The sequence below is a fragment of the Onthophagus taurus genome, unplaced genomic scaffold, assembly GCF_036711975.1.
Source record: "Onthophagus taurus isolate NC unplaced genomic scaffold, IU_Otau_3.0 ScKx7SY_15, whole genome shotgun sequence".
Taxonomy (NCBI): Eukaryota; Metazoa; Arthropoda; class Insecta; order Coleoptera; family Scarabaeidae; genus Onthophagus; species Onthophagus taurus.
This window is the reverse complement of record NW_027248940.1, coordinates 539417-552356: the sequence shown is the minus strand read 5'-3', so window position 1 is coordinate 552356 and position 12940 is coordinate 539417. Positions and strand designations below refer to the sequence as shown.

The 12940-nt window shown below is 31.3% G+C and overlaps 1 protein-coding gene across 1 annotated transcript in view; it reads right to left on the bottom strand.

Annotated features, from left to right (window-relative positions):
* The window catches only part of LOC111422089 (ADAM metallopeptidase with thrombospondin type 1 motif A), a 141952-nt gene that overhangs the window by 102732 nt on the left and 26280 nt on the right, over window positions 1-12940 (bottom strand). Inside the window, exon 2 of the mRNA XM_071200972.1 lies at window positions 8179-8704. Coding sequence (XP_071057073.1) covers window positions 8179-8368 — 190 coding nt within the window. The 5' untranslated portion in view covers window positions 8369-8704. The remainder of the gene's footprint in view (window positions 1-8178; window positions 8705-12940) is intronic.

Sequence of the window (12940 nt, the reverse complement as noted above, 5' to 3'; positions counted from 1 at the left end):
AGAATGATCCCAATTAATAAATTAATATTAACAATTAGCGAGTGATGATTAAGAATCGCGACATTCGTTTTATTCGGTTTTATTATTAAACATGCGATCCAATTAGTTTAAACGTTTTAAACGTGACTCAAATGTTAATTTAAAAAAAAATATATTTGTTTACATGTTGATATCAATTTGTTTATTGCTAAATACTGCTAAATAGTTCTCATCTCAAGCAATTAATTGAATTAATTTAAATCATTATTAATTTTGACGTTTCAAAATCAAGTAACTGTCAAATTTGAAGTTTCAAAATGACGTTCTTGGTCTCCAGCTGTCAATTGTGACGTCTCAATCACAAAAGTTATATAAAACTGTCAATTATGATGTTTCACTCATTTAACTTGACTTAATTTGACACTTCGACGTTAACTTGCGTCGTTTATTTATCAAAATAAAAATTATTCCATCAATTTTGACATTTATCTACCAAAAAGTAATTTTCCATTTTATTTTTGACGTGCTTATAATTTTTAACTACCAAAATTGACAGTTTAATACTAAGTTTTGACGTTTCTCCTTCAAGAATGAAATTTGAACGTCGTTTTTGATGTTTCAATGTCAAGTAACTGTCAAATTTGAAGTTTTAAAGTGACGTTTTTGGTCTCCAGCTATCAATTGTGACGTGTCAATCACTAAAATTAATATGAAACTGTCAATTATGACGTTTCACTCATTTAACTTGACTTAATTTGACACTTCGACGTTAACTTGCGTCGCTTATCTATCAAAATAAAAATTATTCTGTCAATTTTGACATTTTATTGTCACTAAACCGCAGAGTTAGACATTTCAATGTCAACTAACTGTCAAATGTGACGTTTTTGACATTTATCTACCAAAAAGTAATTTTCCATTTTATTTTGACGTGCTTATAACTTTTAACTACCAAAATTGACACTTTAATACTAAGTTTTGACGTTTCTCCTTCAAGAATGAAATTTGAACGTCGTTTTTGATGTTTCAATGTCAAGTAACTGTCAAATTTGAAATTTCAAAATGACGTTTTTGGTCTCCAGCTGTTAATTGTGACGTCTCAATCACAAAAGTTAAATAAAACTGTCAATTATGACGTTTCACTCATTTAACTTGACGTAATTTGACACTTCGACATTAACTTGCGTCGTTTATCTATCAAAATACAAATTATTCCGTCAATGTTGACATTTTATTGTCACTTAACCGCAGAGTTAGACATTTCAATGTCCACTAACTGTCAAATTTGACGTTTCGATATTAAGTTTTGACATTTATCTACCGAAAAGCAATTTCCTATTTTATTTTTGACGTGCTTATAACTTTTAACTACCAAAATTGACACTTTAATACTAAGTTTTAACGTTTCTCCTTCAAGAATCCAATTTGAACGTCGTTTTTGATGTTTCAATATCAAGTAACTGTCAAATTTGAAGTTTCAAAATGACGTTTTTGGTCTCAAGCTGTCAATTGTGACGTCTCAATCACAAAAGTTAAATAAAACTGACAATTATGACGTTTCACTCATTTAACTTGACTTAATTTGACACTTCGACATTAACTTGCGTCGTTTATCTATCAAAATAAAAATTATTCCGTCAATTTTGACATTTTATTGTCACTAAACCGCAGAATTAGACATTTCAATGTCCACTAACTGTCAAATTTGACGTTTCGATATTAAGTTTTGACATTTATCTACCGAAAAGCAATTTCCTATTTTATTTTTGACGTGCTTATAACTTTTAACTACCAAAATTGACACTTTAATACTAAGTTTTGACGTTTCTCCTTCAAGAATCAAATTTGAACGTCGTTTTCGATGTTTCAATGTCAAGTAACTGTCAAATTTGAAGTTTCAAAGTGACGTTTTTAGTCTCCAGCTGTCAATTGTGACGTCTCAATCACAAAAGTTAAATGAAACTGTCAATTATGACGTTGCACTCATTTAACGTGACTTAATTTGACACTTCGACATTAACTTGCGTCGTTTATTTATCAAAATAAAAATTATTCTGTCAATTTTGACATTTTATTGTCACTTAATCACAGAGTTAGACATTTCAATGTCAACTAACTGTCAAATTTGACGTTTCGATATTAAGTTTTGACATTTATCTACCGAAAAGTAATTTTCCATTTTATTTTTGACGTATTTATAACTTTTAACTACCAAAATTGACACTTTAATACTATGTTTTCACGTTTCTGATTCAAGAATGAAATTTGAACGTCGTTTTTGATGTTTCAATGTCAATTAACTGTCAAATTTGAAGTTTCAAAATGACGTTTTTGATCTCCAGCTGTCAATTGTGACGTCTCAATCACAAAAGTTAAATAAAACTGTCAATTATGACGTTGCACTCATTTAACGTGACTTAATTTGACACTTCGACATTAACTTGCGTCGTTTATCTATCAAAATAAAAATTATTCTGTCAATTTTGACATTTTATTGTCACTTAACCGCAGAGTTAGACATTTCAATGTCCACTAACTGTCAAATTTGACGTTTCGATATTAAGTTTTGACATTTATCTACCGAAAAGCAATTTCCCATTTTATTTTTGACGTGTTTATAACTTTTAACTACCAAAATTGACACTTTAATACTAAGTTTTGACGTTTCTCCTTCAAGAATGAAATTTGAACGTCGTTTTTGATGTTTCAATGTCAAGTAACTGTCAAATTTGAAGTTTCAAAGTGACGCTTTTGGTCTCCAGCTGTCAATTGTGACGTCTCAATCACAAAAGTTAAATAAACCTGTCAATTATGACGTTGCACTCATTTAACTGGACTTAATTTGACACTTCGACGTTAACTTGCGTCGTTTATCTAACAAAATAAAAATTATTCCGTCAATTTTGACATATTATTGTCACTAAACCGCAGAGTTAGACATTTCAATGTCAACTAACTGTCAAATTTGACGTTTCGATATTAGTTTTGACATTTATCTACCGAAAAGTAATTTTCCATTTTATTTTTGACGTGCTTATAACTTTTAACTACCAAAATTGACAATTTAATACTAAGTTTTGACGTTTCTCCTTCAAGAATGAAATTTGAACGTCGTTTTTGATGTTTCAATGTCAACTAACTGTCAAATTCGATGTTTCAAAATGACGTTATCGATCTATTGCTGTGAATTTTGACGTTTAATGTTATTCAATATAAAATTTAACGTTTTAATACAAGCTAACTGTTAAATATGATATTTTAAAATTAATATTTGATGTTAATCTAAAATGTGCATGACAAAATAGCTCAAACCGAATGAAAACGTTCTCAGATTACTTGCCAAAGACGAGAGAAGTTGGAACATGATGAGCACATTTTCTAGAAGTTTAGAAAAATTTTACAATCTTAAAAAATACGACTGATATATGTCAAAACACTAATAATCGATTAAAAACATCTCTATGATACTTAGCGAAGCTGAAAGAATTAAAGAAATGCTTTTGGTGCTTTTTGAAAGTGCTTTGAAGCATATCAAAAAATAGAAAAAGTTGATTGATGCGTGTCGAATTTGTTCAAATTGATTGATAACATTTTTGTATTACTTAACATAGACGTATGAAGCTAGAAAAGTTAATGTGAACACTTTCCAGAAGCTTTCAAAAAATGTTGATTATGGGAAAGTATGGTTCGTGTGAATCAAAATGGTTCTAATCGATTAAAAACACCGCTATGATACTTAGTGAAGTTGAAAGAAATAAAGGAATGCTTTTGGTGCTTTTTGAAAGTGCTTTGAAGCATATCAAAAAATAGAAAAAGTCGATTGGTGCGTGTCGAATTCGCTCAAATTGAATGATAACATTTTTGTATTACTTAACAAAGGCGCATGAAGTTAGAAAAGTTTATGAGAACACTTTCCAGAAGCTTTCAAAAAAATTTGATTATGGGAAAGTATGGTTCGTGTGAATCAAAATGGTTCTATTCGATTAAAAACACCTCTATGATACTTAGTGAAGTTGAAAGAATTAAAGAAATGCTTTTGGTGCTTTTTGAAAGTGCTTTGAAGCATATCAAGAAATAGAAAAAATCGATTGGTGCGTGTCGAATTCGCTCAAATTGATTGATAACATTTTTGTATTACTTAACATAGGCGTATGAAGTTAGAAAAGTTAATGTGAACACTTTCCAGAAGCTTTCAAAAAATGTTGATTATGGGAAAGTATGGTTCGTGTGAATCAAAATGGTTCTAATCGATTAATAACACCTCTATGATACTTAGTGAAGTTGAAAAAATTAAAGAAATGCTTTTGGTGTTTTTTGAAAGTGCTTTGAAGCATATCAAAAAATAGAAAAAGTCGATTGGTGCGTGTCGAATTCGCTCAAATTGATTGATAACATTTTTGTATTACTTAACAAAGGAGTATGAAGTTAAAAAAGTTAATGGGAACACTCCAGAAGCTTTCAAAAAATTTTGATTATGGGAAAGTATGGTTCGTGTGAATCAAAATGGTTCTATTCGATTAAAAACACCTCTATGATACTTAGTGAAGTTGAAAGAATTAAAGAAATGCTTTTGGTGCTTTTTGAAAGTGCTTTGAAGCATATCAACAAATAGAAAAAGTCGATTGGTGCGTGTCGAATTCGCTCAAATTGAATGATAACATTTTTGTATTACTTAACAAAGGCGCATGAAGTTAGAAAAGTTTATGAGAACACTTTCCAGAAGCTTTCAAAAAATTTTGATTATGGAAAAGTATGGTGAGTGTGAATCAAAATGGTTCTATTCGATTAAAAACACCTCTATGATACTTAGTGAAGTTGAAAGAATTAAAGGAATGCTTTTGGTGCTTTTTGAAAGTGCTTTGAAGCATATCAAAAAATAGAAAAAGTCGATTGGTGCGTGTCGAATTCGCTCAAATTGAATGATACCATTTTTGTATTACTTAACAAAGGCGTATGAAGTTAGAAAAGTTTATGAGAACACTTTCCAGAAGCTTTCAAAAAATTTTGATAATGGGAAAGTATGGTTCGTGTGAATCAAAATGGTTCTAATCGATTAAAAACACCTCTATGATACTTAGTGAAGTTGAAAGAATTAAAGGTATGCTTTTGGTGCTTTTTGAAAGTGGTTTGAAGCATATCAAAAAATAGAAAAAGTCGATTGGTGCGTGTCGAATTCGTTCAAATTGATTGATAACATTTTTGTATTACTTAACAAAGGCGCATGAAGTTATAAAAGTTTATGAGAACACTTTTCAGAAGCTTTCAAAAAATTTTGATTATAGGAAAGTATGGTTCGTGTGAATCAAAATGGTTCTAATCGATTAAAAATATCTCTAGGATACTTAGCGAAGTTGAAAGAATTAAAAAAATGCTTTTGATGCTTTTTGAAAGTGCTTTGAAGCATATCAAAAAATAGAAAAAGTCGATTGGTGCGTGTCGAATTCGCTCAAATTGATTGATTACATTTTTGTATTACTTAACAAAGGCGCATGAAGTTAGAAAAGTTTATGAGAACACTTTCCAGAAGCTTTCAAAAAAATTTGATTATGAAAAAGTATGGTTCATGTGAATCAAAATGGTTCTAATCGATTAAAAACACCTCTATGATATTTAGTGAAGTTGAAAGAATTAAAGAAATGCTTTTGGTGCTTTTTGAAAGTGCTTTGAAGCATATCAAAAAATAGAAAAAGTCGATTGGTGCGTGTCGAATTCGCTCAAATTGATTGATAACATTTTTGTATTACTTAACAAAGGCGCATGAAGTTAGAAAAGTTAATGTGAACACTTTCCAGAAGCTTTCAAAAAATTTTGATTATGGAAAAGTATGGTTGGTGTGAATCAAAATGGTTCTAATCGATTAAAAACACCTCTATGATACTTAGTGAAGTTGAAAGAATTAAAAAAATGCTTTTGGTGCTTTTTGAAAGTGCTTTGAAGCATATCAAGAAATAGAAAAAGTCGATTGGTGCGTGTCGAATTCGCTCAAATTGATTGATAACATTTTCGTATTACTTAACAAAGGCGCATGAAGTTATAAAAGTTTATGAGAACACTTTCCAGAAGCTTTCAAAAAATTTTGATTATGGGAAAGTATGGTTCGTGTGAATCAAAATGGTTCTAATCGATTAAAAATATCTCTAGGATACTTAGCGAAGTTGAAAGAATTAAAAAAATGCTTTTGATGCTTTTTGAAAGTGCTTTGAAGCATATCAAAAAATAGAAAAAGTCGATTGGTGCGTGTCGAATTCGCTCAAATTGATTGATAACATTTTTGTATTACTTAAAAAAGGCGTATAAAGTTAAAAAAGTTAATGGGAACACTTTCCAGAAGCTTTCAAAAAATTTTGATAATGGAAAAGTATGGTTCGTGTGAATCAAAATGATTCTAATCGATTAAAAACACCTCTATGATACTTAGTGAAGTTGAAAGAATTAAAGAAATGCTTTTGGTGCTTTTTGAAAGTGCTTTGAAGCATATCAAAAAATAGAAAAAGTCGATTGGTGCGTGTCAAATTCGCTTAAATTGATTGATAACATTTTTGTATTACTTAACAAAGGCGTATGAAGTTATAAAAGTTTATGAGAACACTTTCCAGAAGCTTTCAAAAAATTTTGATTATGGGAAAGTATGGTTCGTGTGAATCAAAATGGTTCTAATCGATTAAAAATATCTCTAAGATACTTTGCAAAGATGACAGAATTAAAAAATTTCTTTTGGTAGCTTTTAAAAGTGCTTTCATGAATACCAGAAAATAGAGAAATTCGATTGGTGCGTGTCAAAATTGCTTAAATCGATTTAAAACATTTTTATATCAGATAGCAAAGACTACAGAAGTTAGTAAAGTTAATAAGAACACTTTCTTAATAAACTTAATATAATTTAATAAAGTTATATACATATAAGTATATACAGGGTGAGTTATTAGTATCCCGGCGGTCGATAGTTATACTAAATCGTTTGAAAATGAAAAAATTATTTTATACAAAAGTTGTTTTACTCACTTCCGTAAAATTATTTTCACATATACAGGATGTTCCGTTTAACCGTAACGGATAATGTGCAATTTTTTTTAAATAGAACACCCCGTATATTTTATCATAAATATTATGAATACAAGCAAATTTGTTTAGTTCCTATTATGTTACTATCTTACAGCGTTCATAGTTCCTGAGATATTCAATTGTTCTTCCAAAATGTGCCCATTGCAAAATCTTTTTAAAAACGATGTATAAACGACATATTTGCCTTGAAACTATGTCAGATAATAGTCAAAACCAGTAAATAGATGATAGTATACAAAGATATTAGACACACTATACAGCGTGTTTATAAAGTTTAGTTACTTTTGATGTTTTTCAAATGTCTATGTATATTGTGTGCTGGTTTTTTGTAAATTTTGATTTTTTACAAGATAAGAATTAAGCCCATAATAAAATCTTAAATACTTTAAAACACATGTCTTTCCTTATTATTATTTAAAAAAAATTCTTTCTTAATGCAATGGAATTCCATTTAAAATTGATGGCCTCTGTATATGGTAGCAGCCATGAAAGAAATACTCGCACAGAAACACAGTGAACGAGAGAGAAGGATAGATCATGGTTCATATTGCAAAACATACCTACCAACAACAGCAGCAGTAACAACAACGCGAACGAGGAAGTAAAACGATCATTTGCGCTGCGGCTCCTTCGCTTCGTCCCTGCTGTCGTTGTTGTGTAAGAGAAAAAGAGATGTGAATCATAAACCATAAGACAAGAAAACCTTTCTTATTTACGTTCCCTCGTTTAAGATTGTTTAAAAGTTTTAAATCATTTTTCGATTTTAACAATGCCAACGATTTATTTTTATGTCTTTTCGCGTTGTGATTTCTCGAAGAATACAATGTGAGCTGAGTTGTGTTGAGCTGAGCTGCAACGACCGTGCCCTCAGCCTCGGTTGACAATGATAAAGAGAAAAATTGTTAAAGGAGACCAACGAACTAATAAAATCTGACTCGTTCGAGGTCGTCGACTGTATAACAATAATAATAAATTTCAAACAATCAGTCGTCGGAGTTAATGATGTCGAAAGTTGACTCAACAATCAATGATTAAATCAAAAACGAATAATTACATTTAATTTTGTTTTTTTTTTAAATCTTAAATTTCATGTTTCTTAAAATCCTGACTAAGTAATTAAATGAAATAAACACAAACCTTTAGTCGCCGTTAAGTGTCGTTTTTCATCTTCCGAAGAATTACGATTAAGTCGGTGGTTTCCTCCTCGTCCTTCAACATCCGAGCTGTTTCCATAAAACGTCCAAACTACTACAATTACGGTCACTAAAGCCGCTATCGCCGTGATTATTAAGAATACGTGACATCTTTGGTTTAATTTCGAAGTCATTTTTTGATTTAATTAAAAAAGATAAATTGAATTAATTAATTAATAATTAATAATTATTTTGAACTAAATTTAATAATAACAAGGCTAATATAGCCCAATATAAATTATCGTTTTAGAAAATCGAATTAATTTAAAATTATCGCCTTTTAAAATTCGAAATTTCTATTTTTAATTTAAAATTTGTTTTCAGTTTTTTGATCTTTTTAATGTTTTTTCGTATTTTTAACTTCGCGTGGTTAAGGTGCATGTTCAATTCGGTTCTTGTTGCAATTCTTCGCCGGTTCTTGAATGTTCTAAAACGGCATTTCTTGATGATGAATTTATTTCGAGCAAATTCTGAAAATAAAATAAAATCAATTTAAAAAATGTGTTTTTGTGATTTTTAATATTCATAAACTTGCACACGCAGATACAACAAACATCAGAAAATATTAAAGTAAACGCCTCGGTATACAAAAATTAATTTTATGTTTATGTCCTCGGCTAACATACAGGGTGATTCTCAACCTATAGCCATAAACTTGGAGATTTATTCCTCGAGACAAATAATACAGGCTGTTCCATCTCAGACGAGCCACCCCGTATATTTCATATCCCATAGTGATTAGAAAAGTTTTCCGAAACCCGTCGAATGATTTTGTTTGGGGGACATCTTTTGACGTCATTTGAGGCTTGAACGAGCAACCCCCTAAGAAGGGGTGCTTCAACCCCTCAAAATTGAATAGGGGAGAGGGGTTGAGTGATACTTTTTTAATTTGATGAACCGTTTTCGCCAAAAATCAATTTTTTAGCTCAAATGAGCAACCTTGAATATTTTAATTATAAATAAAAAAATTGAATTGTTTTATCATGTTGTTTTATTTATCACAATCAAAAAATCAAATCTGCGTTTTTAAATCAAATGTTCAAATTGTTCTCCATTGACTTCCATACAATAATACAATCTTGACTGAAAACCGTCTCTAACATGGTTCAGCATAATTGAAGTTATATGACGACACTCATTTACAATTCGTTGGCGTAGTTCGTCCAAATTTTCAGGCTGAGTCACAAAAATCTTGGACTTAAGATGTCCCCACAAGCAGAAGTCCAGAGGGTTCAGGTCTATAGGACCTCTTCTTCCAATCCAACGACCGGGGTATTGCAAATTGAGGTATTGGCAAACTGGTGCGGCGTAGTGAGGAGGAGCTCCGTCTTGTTGGAAATGCAATTGTTGTTCAAGTAGTAGAGGATCGTTTTCTAATTTTTCTGTTATTAACGGATCAATCACATTTTCCAGCATTTCAAGATCGACCTCGACTAATATCTTTGTCGCTCATTAATAATAAAATTTTCTTACCTCGGCCAATGATTTTATAGCTAATCAAAATTTAAATTTCATTGTCTCTATGCACAACAAATATTGTTAAGCGTATAGATATTCTTAAATGTACTACCTCGGCCGCTTGCCTCAGTCGCAAGCGACCTCATATTAGTATCGCTCAGTAATAATAAAATTTCGTTGTTTCGGTACACAATAACTATTTGTATGAGAATAAATCATCTTAATTGTATTGCCTCGGTCGCTACCGACCTCGGATAATTATTTTATAGGTAATTAACACTAAATTTTGGTTGCCTCGGTGCACAATCAATATAGGCATACAGATATTCTTAATATATACAGGTGTCTCACGTAACTGGTTCGTTAGAACTTTTTAAGGTTCCACTATTCGTAGTGGTTTGAAATTTTGGTAGCATGGGTTGTTTATTCTAAACTTTCGATGTAAAATATTTTCAAGATGGCCACCCCTTCCGGTCTACCGGAAGTAGACTACAACTTCGTTATTTTACACTAAACCAACAACTTTTATCAAAGTCAACATATTTTTTTATGTATAATTGAAAGGTGTAATAAAAACTATAGCATTCCATTTAAAATAACGAAGTTGTGGTCTACTTCCGGTAGACCGGAAGTGGTGGCCATCTTGAAAATATTTTAGATTGAAAGTTTAGAATGAACAACCCATACTACCAAAATTTCAAACCTCTAGGAATAGTGGAACCTAAAAAAGTTCTAACGAACCAGTTACGTGAGACACCCTGTATATAGAGTGATTCAAAAAACCGCTTTTGATAGATAATTGATCACTTTACATGAAAATACTGCCCGTTTGACGTAGCGTTGAAAATATTTTTAAAAAAGGGCTTTTTATTGCAGATAATGTTTAATTTTAAAGAAACTTTCACCCACTATATCTCGTTAAGGAGGAATTTGCGACCCCATCTATATTAAGACTTTTCATCTTAAGTTTTGATGTATTACCTGCCCTGGAAGTCTGTCAGCGGTTTTTTGAATCACCTTGTATATATATACAGGGTGTCCCGTTAAGGGTACGGTGCGGCTGTATCTCGACAACGGTAAGGCCTAGAGGTTTGGAAAAAAAATCCTTATAGGTAAAGTGGGTAAGAGAAATGGCTGGAAATTATTTTGAAGTTCGTAATTCGACCGCTAGGGGGCGTAACTGCCATTGAGAAACATAAAATTCCTGCTATCTCAGAAAGTTAGACGATGAGCTATAGCTTTCACAACAACATTTAATATCTTCGATAATACTGCATCGCTTTTGTTTTGCGATATTTCTCATATCTGTCATAACAAGGGAGGGGGAGGCCAATGCGTTTTCAAATATTTACATTTTAATATCTCCTGGACCATTCAACCGATTTGAATATGTTTGGTATTGTTTGAGAGAGCATTTTATGCTCTTTCAAAAGATATTTTCAGTAAGACCGTATGGTTTAAAACAAATAGGCTAGAGGGCGTTATCTGCAGCGATTACATATTTTTGTGATTTTTGAAAGAAAGTTAAATGGAACGGTACTATTTACTTCACAGACCCTGAGTCACCTTAAAATTTGCTAAATATTAGTGAAAACCGTATCTCGATATCGCCATCCGTTCTCGAATTATAGAAGAAAATGTTAAAAACTCGAGTGCCATCAATCGGATCCCGTTACCTCATCGAGAAAAACAAATTACATAACCATGGTAACTGTAAACATGTCATTTACTAACGCAGAAGCGTATGATAGAGCGTATGATGATTTATTTTCAATGTTTCGAATATGATGCAACTGCATGGCAAAGATTTGCAATGCAATTACGATAAAGTAAGATATTTTTCTCTATAAGTGTTTTTAAGATTGGCTTAGCGATTACGGAAAACTCAAGTAGGTTCATTCAGACATATCTATGAATTCATAAATCACGTTGGTGCACAATTGGATCCCACATAATGTGGAAACCTCGAAAACAATTGTCCAAGAGATTCCTCAAGAGAATAATATGTATCTCCACCACATGAATCATTTGGGTTTAGCCGGACGTCTCTAAAGACGGCTAAACTCGAATGATTCTAGTTCTTGGTATAGTGTTAGTTCTGGTGGCAAACTCATCTTTATCCAATATGTCTTACATAAGACAAAAGTACGGCCTCACTGTCTCTCAAAGCTGATTAATCTATTTGCAGGGAAAATGTTCTTGTTTTCAGATCTTCAATTCAAGTTACTTTTCAATATTTTCGCTCATTTCGTCTATTCTTCTGCTAACAGTATTGTTACTTAGTGGCATAGCTTTAACATCTTTATCATCATTTTCCATAACCGTTTTGAGAAATGCTGATATTTAGAATTTGATTACATTCTCTCCTTTGGTATGATTTTTTCCCGATTTAGCGATGAGTAATGAAATTTGATAACTAGCCTCAAGAGTACGATTGACAGTTGCATTATGATTAGTAAATAAAGACTTTAATGTTACTCTTTTTTCAAAATTTTTCTTTAAAGTTTATGAGTCGTTACTTTAATATCCTGGCATTTGTCAAAAGTTAATTCCAAATGCATCATCTAAACACAAACAACTCTAAAGGTCAAACCGACAAACCAACACCCAGTATTGTATGCTAACATTTTTATCAAAATTACTTTTCTATCTTAAGTTTTCGTTTCCAGCGAAATCTGTAACCTGTATTTTTCTTAATCTACTAATTAAGAAAAATGTATGATCGTATAAAATACGTAAGATCGTATTTTTCTCGACATCTATGCATCTGACAGCAAAAGTGCAAGAGAACAATGTTGTTAAGAATAAAATTTGCTACAACTTCTGTTCTAAAAGGTTTCTTTCCACATGCTCTCATTCCCAAGTGATACCATTATCACTTGTAAAACAACGAAATTCATCAAATTTTCATATTTTCGTATTTTTCTCGACATCTATGCATCTGAGAGCAAAAGTGTAAGAGAGCAATATTATTAAGAATGAAATTTGCTACAACTTTTGTTCTAAAAAATTTTTTGTAACAAGCTTCGGTTTTCAAATGCTATATTAATATCTTGTAGAACAACGAAATTCATCAAATATTCATATTTAGCTATTTTTCTCGACATCTATGCATCTGGGAGCAAAAGTGCAAGAGAGCAATGTTGTTAAAAATAAAATTTGCTACAACTTTTGTTCTAAAAGTTTTTTCCAACATGCTCCCATTCCCGAGTGATACCATTATCACTTGTAAAATAACGAAATTCATC